Here is a 22,526-nt window from a genome sequence, read left to right as displayed (position 1 = left end):
CGATGCAAATTTACTCATAGCGGTCTGATTTTTATTGGAAAATTCCAATAAAGGTGTAAGAGTGCTTTCCTCTGAACTTGTTTTCTCTCTCTTCCCTCCCATGTAGCTGGTATGATCAGATAAGCCTGACGTCTCTTCTCTCTCCCCCTGACTTACACTCTTATATACCAATCTTAAAGATCTAGCAGGAACAGGGTGGACTCTAGAGAAAAAAGGAAAGGCAAAGCCAATTTTTCCCTCAGCCATAGGAAAAAATAGAGTTCTTATTCTTGAGCTTATATTTCCATGCCTTGCAATGTCATTAGTCTGGTAGGGCCCAGATGAAGGTGTAAACCAAAGGAAAGGGTACAAGGAGGCCATCTGGCCAGCTTCTAGTGTGGAGAGGTAAAAGACACACTTAAGTTTACAGGAGGTCCCATTCTATTCAATAAGGGATTGCACTGAGAATACTGGGCCAAGGCCCTAGGTAATAGAGAGTGTTCTTTTGCCTCAAGTATGCACCACCTCACAACTTGAACTTGCAAGGGTGTTAGGAAACTGATCTATTATCTTTCATAACAACATTACGGTTTCAGTGGCAGGAGTTCAACAAGAGAACAGAATAGAAGGAATAATTTGAGAAGAGGAATAAACACGTCCAGAAAATTGTAAGTCATTTAGTATGTCTGGAGCTATCGGTGAATGCAGGAAACTCAGCTAATTAAAGCTTTCTAGCTTTAATACTAGGTTACTGACTCTCAAATTGAACTTTAGGCAATGGGGGAGAGGAGAGAGTGAGTTTTAAAAGGAGAAGGGAATAATTATATTTGCAGGTTTTAAATGTTATGCCTTGGCAGCAGAAGCAAGAAGAACCACAATCCTGCAGCCTGTGGAACGAAAACCACATTCACAGAAAGATAGACAAAAAGAAAAGGCAGAGGACTATGTACCAGATGAAGGAACAAGATAAAACCCCAGAAAAATAACTATATGAAGTGGAAATAGGCAACCTTCCAGGAAAAGATTTCAGAATAATGATAGTGAAGATGATCCAGGACCTTGGAAAAAGAATGGAGGCAAAGATCAAGAAGAGGAAAGAAATGTTCAACAAAGACCTAGAAGAAGTAAAGAACAAACATCTAGAAGAATTAAAGAACAAACAAACAGAGATGAACAATACAATAACTGAAATGAAAAGTACACTACAAGGAATCAATAGCAGAATAACTGAGGCCGAAGAACGGATAAGGAACCTGGAAGCCAGAATGGTGGAATTCACTGCTATGGAACAGAATAAAGAAACAAGAATTAAAAGAAATGAAGACAGCCTAAGAGACCTCTGGGACAACATTAAAAACACCAACATTCACATTAGAGGGGTCCCAGAAGGAGAAGAGAGAGGGAAAGGACCCAAGAAAATATTGGCAGAGATTATACTCGAAAACTTCCTAACATGGGAAAGGAAATAGCCACCCAAGTCCAGGAAGTGCAGAGAATCCCAGGCAGGATAACCCCAAGGAGAAACACACTGAGACACAGAGTAAGCAAATTGACAAAAATTAAAGACAAGAAAAATTATTAAAAGTAACAAGGGAAAAATGACAAATAACATGCCACAGAGCTCCCATAAGGTTAAGATCTGATTTCTCAGCAGAAACTCTACAAGCCAGAAGGGAGTGGCATGATATATTTAAAGTGATGAAAGGGAAGAACCTAAAACCAAGGTTACTCTACCCGGTGACGATCTCGTTCAGATTCAATGGAGAAATCAAAAGCTTTACAGACAAGCAAAAGCTAAGACAATTCAGCACCACCAAACCAGCTCTACAACAAATGCTAAAGGAATTTCTCTAAGCGGGAAACACAAGAGAAGAGAAGGACCTACAAAAATAAACCCAAAACAATTAAGAAAATGGTCACAGGAACATACATATCGATAATTACCTTAAATGTGAATGGATTAAATGCTCCAACCAAAAGACACAGGCTCACTGAATGGTTATAAAAACAAGACCCATATATATGCTGTCTACAAGAGACCCACTTCAGACCTAGGGACACATACAAACTGAAAGTGATGGGATGGAAAAAGATACTCCATGCAAATGGAAATCAAAAGAAAGCTGGAGTAGCAATACTCATATCAGATAAAATAGATTTTAAAACAAAGAATGTTATAAGAGACAAGGAAGGACACTACATAATGATCAAGGGATCAATCCAAGAAGAAGATATAATAATTATAAATATATATGCACTCAACATAGGAGCACCTCAATACATAAGGCAGCTGCTAACAGCTATAAAAGAGGAAACCGCCAGTAACACAGTAATAGTGGGGGACTTGAACACCTCACCAACGAATATATCATCCAGACAGAAAATTAATAAGGAAACACAAGCTTTAAATGACACAATAGACCAGATAGATTTGATATTTATAGGACATTCCATCCAAAAACAGCAGACTACACTTTTGTCCCAAGTGCACACGGAATATTCTCCAAGATAGATCATATCTTGGGTCACAAATCAAGCCTCAGTAAATTTAAGAAAATTGAAATCATATCAAGCATCTTTTCTGACCACAATGCTATGAGATTAGAAATAAATTACAGGGGAGAAAAACATAAAAAAGACAAACACATGGAGGCTACACAATATGTTACTAAATAACCAAGAGATCACTGAAGAAATTAAAGAGGAAATCAAAAAATACCTAGAAACAAATGACAATGGAGACACAACAACCCAAACCTATGGGATGCAGGAAAAGCAGTCCTAAGAGGGAAGTTTATAGCAATACAATCCTACCTCAGGAAACAAGAAAAATCTCAAATAAACTATCTAACCTTACACCTAAAGGAACGAGAGAAAGAAGAACAAATAAAACCCAAAGTTAGTAGAAGGAAAGAAATCATAAAGATCAGAGAAGAAAACACTGAAATAGAAACAAAGAAAACAATAGCAAAGATCAATAAAACTAAAAGCTGGTTCTTTGAGAAAATAAATTGATAAACCTTTAGCCAGACTTATCAAGAAAAAGAGGGAGAGGACTCAAATCAATAGGTTTAGAAATTAAAAAAGAGAAGTTACAACAGGCACCACAGAAAAACAAAGCATCCTAAGAGACTACTACAAGCAACTCTTCGCCAATAAAATGGACAACCTGGAAGAAATGGACAAATTCTTAGAAAAGCACAACCTTCAAAAATGAACCAGGAAGAAACAGAAAATATGAACAGACCAATCACAAGCACTGAAATTGAAACTGTGATTAAAAATCTTCCAACAAAGAAAAGTCCAGGACCAGATGGCTTCACAGGTGAATTCTATCAAACATTTAGAGAAGAGCAAACACCCATCCTTCTCAAACTCTTCCAAAAAACTGCAGAGGATGGAACACTCCCAAACTCATTCTATTAGGCCACCATCACCCTGATACCAAAACCAGACAAAGATACTACAAAAAAAGAAAATTACAGACCAATATCACTGATGAAAATAGATGCAAAAATCCTCAACAAAATACTAGCAAACAGAATCCAACAACACATTAAAAAGATCATACACCATGATCAAGTGGGATTTATCCCAGGGATGCAAGGATTCTTCAATATATGCAAATCAATCAATGTGATACACCATATGAACAAACGGAAGAATAAAAACCCTATGATAATCTCAATAGATGCAGAAAAAGCTTTTGACAAAATTCATCACCCATTTATGGTAAAAATTCTCCAGAAAGTGGGTATAGAGGGAACCTACCTCAACATAATAAAGGCCATATTCTTGGATTGGAAGAATCATTATTGTGAAACTGACTATATTACCCAAAGCAATCTACAGATTCAATACAATCCCTATCAAATTACCCATGGCACTTTTTACAGGACTAGAACAAAAATGTCTTAAAATCTGCATGGAGATGCAACAGACCCTGAAGAGCCAAAGTAACCTTGAGGGAAAAAAACAGAGCTGGAGGAATAAGACTCCCTGACTTCAGACTATACTACAAAACTACAGTAATCAAGACAATATGGTACTGACACAAAAACAGAAATATAGATCAACAGAACAGGATAGAAAGCCCAGAGATAAACCCACGTACCTATGGTCAACTAATCTATGACAAAGGACCCAAGGATATACAATGGAGAAAAGACAGTCTCTTTAATAAATCATGCTGAGAAAACAGGACAGCTACATGTAAAAGAATGATATCAGAACACTCCCTAAAACCATACACAAAAATAAACTCAAAATGGATTAAACACCTAACTGTAAGACCGGACACTACAAAACTCTTAGAGGAAAACACAGGCAGAACACTATGACATAAATCACAGGAAGATCTTTTTTGACCCAACTCCTAAAGAAATGGAAATAAACCCAAAAATAAACAAATGGGACCTAATGAAACTTCAAAGCTTTTGCACAGCAAAGGAAACCATAAACAAGATGAAAAGACAACCCTCAGAATGGGAGAAAATATTTGCAAACGAAGCAACAAAGGGTTAATCTCCAAAACATATAAACAGCTCATGCAGCTTAATATTAAAGAAACAAACAACCCAATCCAAAAATGGGCAGAAGACCTAAATAGACATTTCTGCAGAGAACATATACAGATGGCCAAGCGCCACATGAAAAGCTGCTCAACATCACTAATTATTAGAGAAATGTAATTGCAAAACTACAATGAGGTATCACCTCACACCAGTTAGAATGGGCATCATCAGAAAATCTATAAACAACAAATGCTGGAAAGGGTATGGAGAAAAGGGAACCCTCTTGCACTGCTGGTGGGAATGTAAATTGATACAGCCACTATGAATAACAGCATGGAGGTTCCTTAAAAAGCTAAAAAAAGAATTACCATATGACCCAGCAAACCCACTACTGGGCATATACCAAGAGGAACCCATAATTCAAAAAGAGTCATATATCACAATTTTCATTGCAGCACTATTTACAATAGCCAGGTCATGGAAGCAACTTAAATGCCCATTGACAGATGAATGGATAAAGAAGATGTGGTACATTTATACAATGGAATATTACTCAGCCATAAAAAGGAACGAAATTGGGTCATTTGTAGAGATGTGGATGGACCTAGAGACTAAGTCAGAAAGAGAAAAACAAATATCATATATTAACACATATATGTGGAATGTAGAAAAATGGTACAGATGAACCAGTTTGCAAGGCAGAAATAAAGACACAGATGTAGAGAGAGAACAAACGTATGGACACCAAGCGGGGAAAGTGGGGGTGGGTGGTGGTGGGATGAATTGGGCGATTGGGATTGACATATATACACTAATATGTGTAAAACTGATAACTAATAAGAACCTGCTGTATAAAAATAAGTAACTAAATATAAAAAAAAAAAAAAAAAGAGTATCCCTTGGCAATACGTACAGTGGCTTAGAAGTAGATGAGAAAAGAAGCAGGCTGTTAAGATAGTCTATGGTCTGAATGTTTGTGCCCCCCCGCCAAAACCCATATGTTGAAATCTTAACTCCCAAAGGTGATGATATTAGTACATGGGGCCTCTGGGAGGTGATTAGGCCATGAGGGTGGAACCCCCTTGAAAGGGATTCGTGTCCTTATAAAAGAGACTACAGAGAGCTCCCTAGACCCTTCTGCCATGTGATGATACAATAAGTAGTATGTAATCCAGAAGCAGGCCTCACTCAACCATGCTGGCACCCTAATCTTGGACCACCAGCCTACAGAACCATGAGAAATAAATCCCTGTTTTTTATAACCTATTAAGTCTATGGTATTTTGTTACAGCAGCCCGAACAAATTAAAACAAATGGAATGCTATTTCATTAGCAAATATAAAATATGACAGCCTGGACCAGGGAAGCAGCAGTCAGATTAGAAAATAAGGAAAGATTTGAAGGGTTATTTTAGAGGAAAAATGAATGACTTTGGTGATTAATTATTATTATTAGTTAGATGTGAGGAGTAACAAAAAGGGCTGAACTTGAGATGGCAACAAGATTTCTGATTTTAGTGACTGGATGATTGAAAATATCATTTTTCCAATGGTAAATACTAAATCTGGATGAGTTTCCTTTGTTTAGGGAAAGGGTAAATGTGGTTTAGGTAGCTCTTAACTTTTAATTTTTTTGATATTCCATTTTATGTAGAACAATCATTTCTATTTACCATACAATTTAAAGGAAGGAGAGGAGAGAAAAGAAGAACAAAGACCAAACAGTTGATAAGAAAAAAATGTAAGAGAAGAAGGAAAAATGAAATGACAGAAAAGAGGAAGGGAGAATAAAAAAAAAAGGATTGAGAATATTATGAATGCTGTGGAAGAAATGAACATAGAGCTATATGCACCTTCACAGCAAACACAGCACTCACAGACAAGGACACTGACACACACACAGCTCAAGAACATACCTATAAAGAAGAGTAACAGAAATAAGCTCACAAAGAAGTTCCTTTGGACACACTGAGAAACAAAGAAAAGCCAGTCACACCCAGACATTTTCTCTAGACGACTGCTCCCATATTCTGGCCTTGAGAAATACTGCCATTCTAAAAACTGTGTTTGGATTCCTATAAATATAGGTATAAATCAGCACTAATGACTCCTAGTCCACAATAAAAATTTAACTAGAGACCAAAGGATCTCCATTCACTTAGCACTGTAATGAGCATTTTTCCATTCAGCTGTATCCACACACCGTCCTAAGGAGTTTTGTTTATAGTTTCTGGAGCTCTTTCCACTACTCATTACTCTGTGATTCCATACAAGGGATTTCTCTTTCTAATCAGCTGGCTTCGCACACACAATCTCCTGTAATATGGAATCCCTGGAAGTTCTATGAACATCCTGTGCTTGCCTCACTTCCTTATCTTACCACAAGGAGTTATCTTGGAATGAAATGTCCTTCCCCTACCCTTGTCTTCCAACCTAAATTTTTTTTTAGTACTCACTATACGCTAGTTCTAGATATGGCCCTGGGAATACAAAGATGAATAGACAGAGACATTGCCCTCAAGTGTCAGCAATGGCATGTGAATAAATACATAGAGTACAATGGATGCTATTTAAAAAGTGATAGTAAGTAGGGTGATGGAACAAGGGAGGAAGTAAACCACTTTGCCTCAGCAAAAGCTTCAAATAGGAAGTCAGGCCTGTGCTAGGTATTTAAGGATGAGTTGACAAGAATGTGGTATATGCATGCAATGGAATATTATTTGGCCTTAAAAGGGAAGGAAATTATGACACATGCTACAACATGGATGAACCCTGAAGACATTATGCTAAGTTAAATAAGACAGTCACAAAAGAGCAAATACTGTATGATTCTACTTATATGAGGTACCTAGGCAAATTCATAAAGACAGAAAGTGGAATGGTGGCTGCCAGGGGCTTGTGGCAGGGGGAAATGGGGAGTTGTTTAATGGGTACAGAATTTCAGTTTTGCACAATGAAGAAAGGTTCAGAGAAGGATGGTGGTAATGGTTGCATAATAATGTGAATGTACCTATTGCCACTGAGTTGCAGACTTAAAAATGGTTACAATAGTAAAGTTTAAGTATATTTTACCACGATTTTAAAAAATGAATCAACATTCACCAGAGGAACAAAGCTAAGAGAAAATTTAAATAAGAATACACGCAAAACCATGAACATGTAAAACAGAATCGCACGAGAGTTCTTAGAAAAATTAATTCTAAGTCAGGGAAAAGAGAAGAACAAAAAGTGATCATATTGGCGAGATATGCAAGGGCCAGATCAAAAAAAGTCTTGTGTCTAAAGATCAAAAACACTTTGTAGGCAATGTTTAAACTTTATCTGATAGTGTGGAAACAATCTGAGCAGAATATTAGAGTTTATAAATATCTCTTTAAATGTTGGCATCACTCAGGCTCTGCCCTTACCCCACTTTACTTCTCAATATATACACTCCAACTGTATGTTCTCATCCACTGGATTCAACAGCAATCTATACACAGATTTCAATCACATAGATGTCTCTATCCCCTGGAGCCCTGTATATCAAATCTCCCACTTAACAATTCTGCCTGGGTGTCTCAAAGCACTTCAAAATCAACATGTTTAAGACTGAATTATCTCTCATTTCTACCTTCCTCCAACACTTCTAAGCCTGTTTCTTCCCTTAAAGCTCTATCTAAATAAATGGTATACTGTCAAATAAGTCATCCAAGCCAGAAACTGAGACTTTGAACTGCCAGCACCTACCCCTATAGTAGTGGGCACTCAATAAACACTTGTTAAATGATTTGCAGAGCAAGAGTGGACACTGCAAAACGGGGTGAAGGTTAGTGCTGAAGGAAGGAAGGAAACCAATAAAATAGCCAAGGAGAGAAATGAGAAGTCCCTAAACTTGAAAAGGAGTCTAAGAAATTAAGCGGAAGTCATACATTTGACAGAACTACTTAAACTATATGCCAAAAAATGTATAGGCATATTGCTTAAATAATCTAAAATACTTGATACACTTGTATAAGCTAAATAAAATTTTCCCATTCTACATTTCTTTCCTTTCTATTCATTTCCTTTAGAATAACTGAAATATCAGTAGAATTTAGGCAAATCATAATTTGATCATACAAAAGAAGGGGCCATATGAAAATTTCTGAACAAGTTTACATATCAATCTTTTTTTAATAATGCCTTCCACATAAATCTACTTCTCAATCAGGCATCTGCTAAATGCCTGAAAACATTTCAAATAAATAAATTGCTTGGAAGTATCCCACAACTCTTTTAGAGTTCTTGAAATGACAATTAGAACCAATTGAGATCATAAAATTCCTGAGCTTAAATGACCTCAGAGGTCCTTTAATCTAATACCTTAAATGCTATTTGTTTTTTTGGTTTTTTTCGCATACACACACTGTATTTTATTTTTACAAGAGATAAATAAACTGACACCAAGCATTGTAAATGAATGACCACAACGAAAGCAACAATGACTGCAATTGCCAAACACGAAACACACTCATACTATGTCACAATATTGACATTCAGTCCAGTAATCCTCCACTGTAACAGCTCCTTTACTTTGCAGTGAAAATTCATTTGTATATTTTTTGCCTCTGAGTCCTTGAGGGATTTTTTTTTATTCAAACAGAAAGTCACAAAAATTATAATCATCCTCATCAGTTCACTCAGTCCCATGTAATTATTTTTTTTTATCTTGATCTTCTGTTAGCACTTTTATGAATTCATCAGTTTTCCATTAGAGTTCTGAAAATGCTTATTCATTCAGTTCAGCAGTATAGTCAGCTACCAGAAACCTGTACTTGTCAGAGTCTTTTCCATGAATTCCTTGAAGATGAAACCCTTTTATAGGAACATTTTTGCAAAAGCATCAGAGTACACCCAGAACTGTCTGTAGATGACAAAAGACTTAAAAATGACCACGGTTAAAGATTTGATGAAAGTTCATAATAATGCAATTGACAAGGAAATTTAGTTATTTCTGAGATATACATTTTAAAGTAATAACTAGAATTATGACTTATAACACTATACCAGAACGTATAAGATTTTTAGAAATTTCATGTAATGTATGAAACATTTATATTAACATATTTCCATACAAATAACCCAAAGAAAGTTTAGTATTAGTTGTTTCTATTTGGTTGTTTTTTTTTATACTGCAGGTTATTATTAGTCATCAATTTTATACACATCAGTGTATACATGTCAATCCCAATAGCCCAATTCAGCACACCACCATCCCCACCCCACTGCGATTTTCGCCCCTTGGTGTCCATACATTTGTTCTCTACATCTGTGTCTCAACTTCTGCCCTACAAACCGGTTCATCTGTACCATTTTTCTAGGTTCCACATACATGCGTTAATATACGATATTTGTTTTTCTATTTCTGACTTACTTCACTCTGTATGACAGTCTCTAGACCCATTCATGGCTCAACAGATGACCCAATTTCGTTCCTTTTTATGGCTGAGTAATATTCCATTGTATATATGTACTACATCTTCTTTATCCATTCGTCTGTCGATGGGCATTTAGGTTGCTTCCATGACCTGGCTATTGTAAATAGTGCTGCAATAACACTGGGGTGCATGTGGCTTTTTGAGTTATGGTTTTCTCTGGGTATATGCCCAGTAGTGGGAATGCTGGATCATATGGTAATTCTATTTTTAGGTTTTTAAGAAACCTCCATACTGTTCTCCATAGTGGCTGTATCAATTTACATTCCCACCAACAGTGCAAGAGGGTTCCCTTTTCTCCACACCCTCTCCAGCATTTGTTGCTTGTAGATTTTCTGATGATGCCCATTCTAACTGGTGTGAGGTGATACCTCATTGTAGTGTTGATTTGCATTTCTCTAATAATTAGTGATGTTGACCAGCTTTTCATGTGCTTCTTGGCCATCTGTATGTCTTCTTTGCAGAAATGTCTATTTAGGTCTTCTGCCCTTTTTTGGATTGGGTTGTTTGTTTCTTTAATATTAAGCTGCATGAGCTGTTTATATGTTTTGGAGATTAACCCTTTGTTGCTTCGTTTGCAAATATTTTCTCCCATTCTGAGGGTTGTCTTTTCATCTTGTTTATGGTTTCCTTTGCTGTGCAAAAGCTTTGAAGTTTCATTAGGTCCCATTTGTTTATTTTTGGTTTTATTTCCATTACTCTAGGAGGTGGATCAAAACAGATCTTGCTGTAATTTATGTCAGAGAGTGTTCTTCCAATGTTTTCCTCTAAGGGTTTTATAGTGTCCGGTCTTACATTAAGGTTTCTAATCCATTTTGAGTTTATTTTTGTGTATGGTGTTAGGGAGTGTTCTAATTACATTCTTTTACATGTAGCTGTCCAGTTTTCCCAGCACCACTTATTGAAGAGACTGTATTTTCTCCATTGTATGTCCTTGGCTCCTTTGTCATAGATTAGTTGACCATAGGTGCGTGGGTTTACCTCTGGGCTTTCTATCTTGTTCCATTGATCTGTTTCTCTTTTTGTGCCAGTACCATATTGTCTTGATTACTGTAGCTTTATAGTATAGTCTGAAGTCAGGGAGTCTGATTCCTCCAGCTCTGTTTTTTTCCTTCAAGACTGCTTTGGCTATTCGGGGTCTCTTGTGTCTCCATACAAATTTTAAATTTTTTTGTTCTAGTTCTGTAAAAAATGCCATTGGTAATTTGATAGGGATTGCATTGAATCTGTAGATTGCTTTGGGTAGTATAGTCATTTTCACAATATTGATTCTTCCAATCCAAGAACATGGTATATCTCTCCATCTGTTGGTATCATCTTTAAAATTTCTTTCATCAGTGTCTTATAGTGTTCTGCATACAGGTCTTTTGTCTCCCTAGGGAGGTTTATTCCTAGGTATTTTATTCTTTTTGTTTGGTAAATGGGAGTGTTTCCATAATTTCTCTTTCAGATTTTTCATCATTAGTGTATAGGAATACAAGAGATTTCTGTGCATTAATTTTGTATCCTGCAACTTTACCAAATTCATTGATTAGCTCTAGTAGTTTTCTGGTGGCATCTTTAGGATTCTCTATGTATAGTATCATGTCATCTGCAAACAGTGACAGTTTTACTTCTTCTTTTCCAATTTGGATTCCTTTTATTTCTTTTTCTTCTCTGATTGCCGTGGCTAGGACTTCCAAAACTATGTTGAATAATAGTGGTGAGAGTGGACATCCTTGTCTTGTTCCTGATCTTAGAGGAAATGCTTTCAGTGTTTCACCATTGAGAACAATGTTTGCTGTGGGTTTGTCATATATGGCCTTTATTATGTTGAGGTAGGTTCCCTCTATGCCCACCTTCTGGAGAGTTTTTATCATAAATGGGTGTTGAATTTTGTCAAAAGCTTTTTCTGCATCTATTGAGATGATCATATGGTTTTTATTCTTCAATTTGTTAATATGGTGTATCACATTGATTGATTTGCATATATTGAAGAATCCTCACATCCCTGGGATAAATCTCACTTGATCGTGGTGCATGATCCTTTTAATGTGTCGTTGGATTCTGTTTGCTAGTATTTTGTTGAAGATTTTTGCATCTAAATTCATCAGTGATATTGGTCTGTAATTTTCTTTTTTTGTAGTATCTTTGGTTTTGGTACCAGGGTGATGATGGCCTCAAAGAATGAGTTCGGGAGTGTTCCTTCCTCCGCAATTTTTTGGAAGAGTTTGAGAAGGATGGGTTTTAGCTCTTCTCTAAATGTTTGGTAGAATTAACCTGTGAAGCCATCTGGTCCTGGACTTTTGTTTGTTGGAAGATTTTTAATCACAGTTTCAATTTCATTACTTGTGATTGGTCTGTTCACATTTTCTGTTTCTTCCTGGTTCAGCCTTGGAAGGTTATACCTTTCTAAGAATTTGACCATTTCTTCCAGGTTGTCCATTTTATTGGCATAGAGTTGCTTGTAGTAGTCTCTTAGGATGCTTTGTATTTCTGTGGTGTCTGTTGTAACTTCTCCTTTTTCGTTTCTAATTTTATTGATTTGAGTCCTCTCCTTCTTTTTCTTCATGAGTCTGGCTAATGGTTTATCACTTTTGTTTATCTTCTCAAAGAACCAGACTTTAGTTTTATTGATCTTTGCTATTGTTTTCTTTGTTCCTATTTCTTTTATATCTGCTCTGGTCTTTATGATTTCTTTCCTTCTGCTAACTTTGGGTTTTGTTTGTTCTTCTTTCTCTAGTTCCTTTAGGTGTAAGGTTAGATTGTTTACTTGAGATTTTTCTTATTTCTTAAGGTAGGCTTGTATAGCTATAAATTTCACTCTTAGAACTGCTTTTGCTGCATCCCATAGGTTTTGGATCATCGTGTTTTCATTGTCATTTGTCTCCAGGTATTTTTTGATTTCCTATTTGATTTCTTACGTGATCTCTTGGTTATTTAGTAACGTATTGTTTAGCCTCCATGTGTTTGTGTTTTTTACTGTTTTTTCCCTGTAATTCATTTCTAGTATCATATGTTGTGGTCAGAAAAGATGCTTGATATGATTTCAATTTTCTTAAATTTACTGAGGCTTGATTTGTGATCCAAGATATGATCCTAAATGTTATTTGAATGCTTATAATAGCAGACAACTCACTACCTCATTAAGCAGTTCAGTTAAACTTCTAACAAATTTTTTCATAATGAGCTGAAGCTTACCACATAATAAGATTTCAAACATTTGACATTCATGATTATGTATGCTTCAACCAAACTAATAATATTCTATTGATCCAGCAATCCCAGTTCTGGGTATATATTTAAAGAAGTTGAAATCAGGATTTGACTGATCCTGTTGAACCAGGATTCAACAGATACCCTGCGGGTATATGATATAAAGATACCCACATTCCCATGTTCACTGCAGCATTATGCACAACAGCCAAGACACTGAAACAACCTAAATGTTCTGCAATGGATGAATGGATAAAAAATGTGGTATATATAAGATGGAATATTATTCAGCCTTAAAAAAGAAGGAAATCCTGTTAATGCTGTTCAATGGGAAGGTTAACTCTCACTTAACTGCTTCTCTTTTCTTCTCTGTTTACCCAGGCAGCGTGATACAGTGGAAAGACCTTTGGACAGAAAAGTCGGAAATGCATTTTTGAGGTTTTTTAACTCCCTGAGTGACCTTTGTGCTTTAGTTTTTTCTTGTGAGGTGAGGAAAACAGTCCAGAAGGTTTCCTAAGGTATTCTCCAATTCCACCCCATAGTCTGTATTATACCAACAATGCAATTTAAGCATATTTACTGTAGGTTCAAATAATATGGGGAGAAGGAGAAGCTGAGTTCAGGAGAAGAGGAAAAGATATTTAAAAAGAAGAAAACTAAATGGGTTTGAAGAATGGAATCAAGAAATTCACAATACAAAATACTAAAATTAAAAGACAATTCCACTTACAAATGATTGTTCTATGCCAAATATGGTGAAAAAAATTCCAGAAGATGGAGGAAACACTTTACCTGATATTTAGTAGCTTCAGTGCATTTAGCAGCACTCCCCTTTTTACATCATAGTCTATTTTCTGATCAGTTCCAAAGCTTGGAGCTCGATTGATCTGAAATTTACAAAGAAAACAATAAGTAAACAAATGTTGGTAGGTCAATCAATATGCAGTACAAATTTGTTAAGTTAATGTGGGATCCCCAACCAGTAGAAGGACTCTACAATAAATCTCAAAGCACTATATGGTAGATGGCCCAGTCACCATTGCCACTCCTCCCTTCCCCAACACCTTAAGTCAAGGAGTTGCAAGGAATTGACTGTCATCACTGCCCCTTCCCCTTGCTGCCTTAGCTTCAGATTTTCAGTCAGCATATCTGCCCTCTCCCTCCTCTCCACTCTCTCCAATCTATTACTCCATGAACTCTAGGTCTTAACTTTAGGAAGTTAAAGTGACTCATCCAGACAAAAAGGTTGGAGGACCAGTAATAACAATAACAATAAAAATGGAACAAAAAATAATAGGGATATTACCAATATAGTAATAATTATATTCATGTATGTATTTCCCATATTGAAATTATCAGTGCCCTCTTTGCATTGCTTTCAGATCTTCCGGATGAATATGTCTATTGTTGCCTGAAAAATAAATTGTATTTCTTTCTTCCTGGGTCAGACAATAATTCATCAATTTTCATTTCATTTCATTGAAATTACTCAGAGGATACCATTAAAGGTAGCTGCAAACTAACCTCTATGAGCTTTTCTAACTGTATAAGGAGTCATGGGAATAACTGAGCCATTTGTGGTTGTTCTTCTTTCCCACATCATTTCTAGGATTTCACTAAGAAGAAAAATAAGAAGTAACTACATATACCCTGAAATCTAGTATACAATATATTACCACTTCAAGAGCTGGAGTGTTTGTTTTTGTCTTTGTTGTTTTGGGTTTTATTGTTGTTGTTGTTGTTGTTATGAAAATGTAATTGGGATAGCAGATGTTTAAGAAAATTACTTACTCAATTAACTCAGTTGGTGAGAACACTGCTGAGTTCAAAACTACAGCTTTGCTTCATGACCACCAACTAACTCCACAGGCTATCTCAAAAAACATGCATGCTACTCCTCATAGAGGAGGGTCATGTTATACAAAACCATCACCACAAAAGACAAGATAACTGACAACACGCATTTTACAACTGGCAGCTGAAGGAAATGCCACATTACACTTAAGAAATCATCCAGGAATACAAATGCCTCTAATTGTAAATGTGGCACAAGATCACTGCAGAAAAATTAGAAACAGAAGCCAAACAAACAACAGAAAGATCACCTGCAATTCCACTACCTTGTGTCTTGTTAACCATTTGATAAATGGTGCTCCAGATATTTGCTATGTATACATTTTATAATATTCATTTGCCTTCCAATATATCTCTATACTAAATATACTACTTTATAATCCAAGGTTTTCTCTTAATAATGTATTGTGAAAATCTTTCATGTCATCATTTTGATAGTTACCTGGTATTCCTTGTATAGAATTATGGCAAACTGTATTTTTTTCAATAGAGAAATGCCTTACTATATTATGCCTTTGCTGATTTCTGATATAGAAGGTGATGAACATATTCTTGTCTGTGTGATGTGGTCTCAAGGGGAAGAGAATAGCTTGGTAATTGCAAGAACATCCATTTATTCCAGGTAAATTTGAAAAAGGAAGTTTATTAATCTACTACTTCAAAGCTCCAAGTATTTCCTCTCACAAGTGCAGAGAAAGGGTAAAGTAATATTTTTATAAGAAAAAAGCTTCAACCATTCAATACTGATTCAAATCTCTGGAATTTGCAAAACAAAGATAGTTCTGCTACTACATGTAACAGGATTATTTAAAAAAAAACATTTTTGAACTGATGATTAAGTGGTTTACTGAAATGTTATCTATCTTTATAGAATTCCTCAGTGCTTCATTCTAAAACTGCAGTCTAGAATTCTGCCAAGCATATCCCTCCTCCAGGATGGTAGACAGTCTTGGTACAACATAATCTCAGACCCTCTCTCTTTTCTATTTCAGATTCTTCACTCTACTCTCATGCAAGAGAAATTGGTCTATCAAGAAATGTACCTACACATCAAATAAACTAATACGTGGAAAGGAAGAAAAACTTAATTCAATTAACATTTTGGATGTTTTCTTTAAGTTTTATGAGAAAGGTAAAGAAAAGAATAAAAGAAAAACCACAAGTGGCTGACAGAAGAAACGCTGAAAATTAGGGTTCCATTCAGCCCAAGTTCTATTCTATAACGTGGACGGCTTCTTTTGGTTCTCATTTCCTAACCCAACTGTAAAACAAACAAAACCCACAAGTGTTAGAGTCTTAAAGCTCAGCAGCTTGTAAATGCGTGCAAAAAGGAAAATTATTAGAAAGCAAATTAAATTAATAAATACTATTTATTAACCAACCAAATCACAGTTTTATTATCAAGATAAGCACAATCATTTCATGCACACATAAAAGTTTCCATAATAGATTCTGTGCTCCTAAATTAGTGCTGTTTCCTCCGACTAGTAACTTCTCCCAGCCCCAGCCCCTACCCCACTTTCTACCACCTTAAATACTCCTCAGGTGTTCCCTCTTCTGCAAAGCCATTTTTTTAACTCTCAAATATACACATGTACACAGAGAGATTAATCACTCTGTTTGTGCTGGCTCCTTATTCCCTACTTATACTTGTAAATACTAGCATAAACACATATCTGAGTCCCCATTAGACCAGGACAACCTTATTTTTCTTCTATCTCCACCATCTGGCCCAATGATTTGTTGAAATTAATTCAAGGATACTTAAAATATTAGCATTATATTTATACTCCACTCAATTTCCATGTTTTTCCCTAAAAATGTTTTCTATGATTGAAAATTTCTGCAATTTGCCACTACGAATCATTGCCTGCAATTATTCCAGTTAACTAAAAGTTAACATGTTCAGAGGCACGTGCCTCTACCTAATTCCACTTGATGGCGCCAAAAGGTTTTTACCAATGTATATTGGAAGTACTATGATTGCAGCCAGGAGAAAATACAAAGGAAGATCTAAATAAGATTCTTTAAACTGCTTTGATATAATAAATGTTCATTACCCACAGCTGTTGGTTATTGCGGAGTTTTTAAATGGTTATGATTGATCTGAAAATGATGAAAGAATGAATAGAAAATGAAAAGAAGTTATTGTGAAGTTTTTTAATGGCTCTTTTTGATCTGGAAATGATGGAGAAAATAAAGTATAAAGAAACATGAATGTCAACAATAGTATTTCTGAGCCTTTAAAAAATACAGAACCATTCAGTCAATTCTGATCTACCAAGCTAATGGTAAGCTCCAGTTAGGCAAGTGCTTTTAAAAACAGGTAAATAAAATATCTATAAAATCATTATTCCTTGCTATCCTTTCAGTTCTACTTCATGCATACTGCCTTCACTTCTTTCCCACTCCATCAAGGCTAAAAGACAAGCAACAGGGGCAGAAAAAACAAAATACAGGTAAAAACAGGAAAGGAAAGTAAGAAGAGGAAAACAGCAAAAATAAAGGAAGAAAATGTTAGGCCTTAGGTGAAGGGCCATAGTCCAGAGTCAAGTGCTTTCATATCCAAGGAATGGAGGAAGCAAAATAATAAGCAAAATTCTTCACATTTATCATATTTCTAGGACCCAGGCAGGAGCAAAATTTGAATACCTGACAGAACTGTATTTGATTGGAAATATAATATACATTATTTGCTCATAGTAGATTCAACACACACACAAATGAAACCAGTAGCCCTCAAACTGGAAAAGTGTTCTTTCCTAAAAATATATTTTGAGTGTCTTGATCTCACCTATCACTCATTCAATTTGCTTTTGCAAACCTTGATATTACAGATGTAACTTCTAAGTCATTAACAAAAAAAGAGATAACCAGCTTAAAATGACAGGTAGTTGTTGATGATATCTTCTATAGTAATATTTTCCTTAAAATGTAACTAATCTAGTAAACACTGTTTAGGTAGGTGTTATTTTCTTGACAAAGTTTCCTAAATGCAATATTCTGTGGCCATGTGATCTATGACCATGGAGCTCGATGATCAGAGCCACATACTCTATGATCAGGGAGCTTAGGGGAATTGCTGGATGTGGTACTGTGAGACTTCTAAGGTTTCTTCTGTATACAATATAAATACAAACATGACTGAAAAGGTACAAAAATCTTAGACATTATTTTTATTTTGCCTTTATATTATTCTATATTTTCCAAATGATCTTTTATAATGGAAGAAAAATAATGACGACTCTGACCAAACCAGGGTCTGGCAGCAAGCCCAAAGGCACAGTTCACAGGCTAGACATGAGGGGAGCCCCAGGCACGTAATATGGCCTTAAAGGAGAATTCATGTCACCCGGGGTGTTAAGTATTAACTACTGATTAATGAACTAATTGGAGCCTCTCTCCTCCTAGAGAGTTTGAAGGGGAGACACACTGAAGGCAGGGAGCTACAGTCCTGCAGCCTAGGCACCCACGGAGAGGAAAGACAACAACCAGAAGTCATGAAGTGGTAGAGCTGTGAGGCTGAGAAAATAGTGGAGAGAGTAGACAACAAATCAGTAAAAGCAGATCCATGCGTATATGCAAAATGCCTAACCTAGAAATTCACCCAGTGCTAATTTGGGAAAAGTAAGATTAAATACACTGACCCACTATCGGAACTGTTCTATTCCCCGAATGCTCATTCTCTTCCTCCCACATACTCTATTCAGGCTTCTTTCTGCTTAGTTAATGAAACAACTGTGCCAAGTACACATGTAAGAAACATTTGTTTTAGTACACAAGAATAGGGATCACAGGGGCCCTGAACCAAGATGGCAGAGTAGAAGGACGTGCTCTCACTCCCTCTTGTGAGAACACCAGAATCACAACTAGCTGCTGGACAATCATCAACAGGAAGACACTGGAAATTACCAAAAAAGATACCCCACATCCAAAGACAAAGGAGAAGCCACAATGAGATGGCAGAAGGAGCGCAATCACAGGAAAATCAAATCCCATAACTGCTGGTGGGTGACTCACAGACTGGAGAACACTTATACCACAGAAGTCCACCCACTGGAGTGAAGGTTCTGACCCCACGTCACGCTGCCCAACCTGCGGATCCACCAATGGGAGGAGGAATTCCTAGAGAATCAGACTTTGAAGGCTAGCAGGATTTGATTGCAGCACTTCGACAGGACTGGGGGAAACAGAGACTCCACTCTTGGAGGGCACTCACAAAGTAGTGTGCACATCGGGACCCAGGAGAAGGAGCAGTGACCCCAGGGGAGACTGAACCAGACCTACCTGCTAGTGTTGGAGGGTCTCCTGCAGAGGTGGGTGATGGCTGTGGCTCACTGTGGGGACAAGGACACTGGCAGCAGAAGGTTGGGAAGTACTTCTTGGCATGAGCCCTCCCAGGGTCTGCCATTAGCCCCACCAAAGAGCCCAGGTAGGCTGCAGTGTTGGGTTGCCTCAGGCCAAACAACCAACAGGGAGGGAACCCAGCCCCACCCATCAGCAGTCAGGGAGATTAAAGTTTTCCTGAGCTCTGCCCACCAGAGCAACAGTCAGCTCTACCCACCACCAGTCCCTCCCAACAGAAAACTTGCACAAGCCTCTTACATAGCCTCATCAACCAGAGGGCAGACAGCAAAAGCAAGAAGAACTACAATCCTGCAGCCTGTGGAACAAAAACTACATTCACAGAAAGACAGACAAGATGAAAAGGCAGAGGGCTATGTCCCAGATGAAGGAACAAGACAAAACCCCAGAAAAAGAACTAAATAAAGTGGAGATAGGCAACATTCCAGAAAAAGAATTCAGAATAATGAGAGTGAAGATGATCCAGGACCTCGGAAAAAGAATGGAGGCAAAGATCGAGAAGAGGCAAGAAGTGTTCAACAAAGATCTAGAAGAATTAAAGAACAAACAAACAAAGATGAACAATACAATAACTTTAGTGAAAAATACACTAGAAGGAATCAATAGCAGAATAACTGAGGCAGAAGAATGGATAAGTGACCTGGAAGACAGAATGGAGGAATTCACTGCTGCGGAACAGAATAAAGAAAAAAAAATGAAAAGAAATGAAGACAGCCTAAGAGACCTCTGGGACAACATTAAACACAACAACATTGACATTGTAGGGGTCCCAGAAGGAGAAGAGAGAGAGAAAGGACCAGAGAAAATATTTGAAGAGATTATAGTCGAAAACTTCCCTAACAAGGGAAAGGAAATAGCCACCCAAGTCCAGGAAGCACAGAGAATCCCATACAGGATAAACCCAAGGAGAAACATGCCGAGACACATAAAATAAATTGGCCAAAATTAAAAACAAAGAAAAATTATTGAAAGCAGCAAGGGAGAAACAACAAATAACATACAAAGGAACTCCCATAAAGTTAACAGCTGATTTCTAAGCAGAAACTCTACAAGCCAGAAGGGATTAGCATGATATACTTAAAGTGATGAAAGGGAAAAACCTACAACCAAGATTAGTCTACCCAGCAAGGATCTCATTCGGATTCGATGGAGAAATCAAAAACTTTACAGACAAGCAAAAGCTAAGAGAATTCAAAACCACCAAACCAGCTCTACAACAAATGCTAAAGAAACTTCCCTAAGTGGGAAACACAAGAGAAGAAAAGGACCTACAAAAACAAACCCAAAACAATTAAGAAAATGTTCACAGGAACATACATATCGATAATTACCTTAAACATGAATGGATTAAATGCTCCAACCAAAAGACACAGGCTCGCTGAATGGTTACAAAAACAAGACCCATATATATGCTGTCTAAAAGAGACCCACTTCAGACCTAGGGACACATACAGACTGAAAGTGATGGATGGAAAAAGATACTCCATGCAAATGGAAATCAAAAGAAAGCTGGAGTAGCAACAATCATATCAGATAAAATAGACCTTAAAATAAAGAATGTTACAAGAGACAAGGAAGGACATTACATAATGATCAAGGGATCAATCCAAGAAGAAGATATAAGAATTATAACTATATATGCACCCAACATAGGAGCACCTCGATACATAAGGCAGCTATAAAAGAGGAAATCGACCGTAACACAGTAATAGTGGGGAACTTGAACACCTCACTTACACCAATGGACAGATCATCCAAAATGAAAGTAAATAAGAAAACACAAGCTATAAATGACACAACAGACCAGATAGATTTAATTGATATTTATAGGACATTCCATCTAACAACAGGAGATTACACTTTCTTCTCAAGTGTGCACGGACCACTCTCCACGATAGATCACATCTTGGGTCACAAATCAAGCCTTGGTAAATTTAAGAAAATTGAAATCATATCAAGCATCTTTTCTGACCACAAGGCTATGAGATTAGAAATCAATTACAGGGAAAAAAACCGTAAAAAACACAAACACATGGAGGCTAAACAATATGTTACTAAATAACCAATAGATCACGTAAGAAATCAAATAGGAAATCAAAAAATACCTACAGACAAATGACAATGAAACACGATGATCCAAAACCTAGAACTGCAAAAGCAGTTCTAGTGGGAAGTTTATAACAAGCCTACCTCAAGAAACAAGAAAAATTTCAAATAAACAATTTAACCTTACACGTAAAGATAAAAGAGAAAGAAGAACAAACAAAACCCAAAGTTAGCAGAAGGAAAGAACTCATCAAGATGAGAGCAGTAATGAATGAAACAGAAACCAAGAAAACAAAGCAAAGATCAGTAAAATTAAAAGCTGGTTCTTTGAGAAGATAAATAAAATTGATAAACCATTAGCCAGACTCATCAAGAAAAGAAGGGAGAGGACTCAAATCAATAAAACCAGAAATGAAAAAGGAGAAGTTACAACAGACACCACAGAAATACAAAGCATCCTAAGAGACTACTACAAGCAACTCTTTGCCAATAAAATGGACAACCTGGAAGAAACGGACAAATTCTTAGAAAGGTATAACCTTCCAAGACTGAAAGAGGAAGAAACGGAAAATATGAACAGACCAATCACAAGTAATGAAATTGAAACTGTGATTAAAAATCTTCCAACAAACAAAAGTCCAGGATCAGATGGCTTCACAGGTTAATAAAGGAAAAGTCCCAAACTCATTCTATTAGGCCACCATCACCCTGATACCAAAACCAGACAAAGATACTACAAAAAAAGAAAATTACAGACCAATATCACTGATGAATATAGATGCAAAAATCCTCAACAAAATACTAGCAATCAGAATCCAACAACACATTAAAAGGATCATACAACATGATCAAGTGGGATTTACCCCAGGGATGCAAGGATTCTTCAATATATGCAAATCAATCAATGTGATACACCATATTAACAAATTGAAGAATAAAAACCATATGATCATCTCAATAGATGCAGAAAAAGCTTTTGACAAAATTCAACACCCATTTATGATAAAAATTCTCCAGAAACTGGGCACAGAGGGAACCTACCTCAACATAATAAAGGCCATATATGACAAACCCACAGCAAACATTGTTCTCAATGGTGAAACACTGAAAGCATTTCC

At 36.6% G+C, this 22,526-nt stretch overlaps 1 protein-coding gene across 7 annotated transcripts in view; it reads right to left on the bottom strand.

The window, feature by feature from the left end:
- TTLL7 (tubulin tyrosine ligase like 7) overlaps nucleotides 1–22,526 on the bottom strand; it is a 157,742-nt gene that overhangs the window by 50,421 nt on the left and 84,795 nt on the right. For all 7 annotated transcript variants that reach the window (XR_003794580.1, XR_003794582.1, XR_003794581.1 and 4 more), the window contains one exon: nucleotides 13,936–14,030. Coding sequence is in view for 4 of the 7 variants with exons in the window: in XM_029230210.1 (XP_029086043.1) it covers nucleotides 13,936–14,030 (95 nt within the window). In the remaining 3 variants the exon portion in view is untranslated. The remainder of the gene's footprint in view (nucleotides 1–13,935; nucleotides 14,031–22,526) is intronic.

This window comes from Monodon monoceros, unplaced genomic scaffold, assembly GCF_005190385.1.
Source record: "Monodon monoceros isolate NGI ecotype Baffin Bay Population unplaced genomic scaffold, NGI_Narwhal_1 Super_Scaffold_18, whole genome shotgun sequence".
Lineage (NCBI taxonomy): Eukaryota > Metazoa > Chordata > Mammalia > Artiodactyla > Monodontidae > Monodon > Monodon monoceros.
The sequence above is the reverse complement of the archived record's forward strand: the minus strand, read 5'-3'. Positions and strand labels throughout refer to the sequence as shown.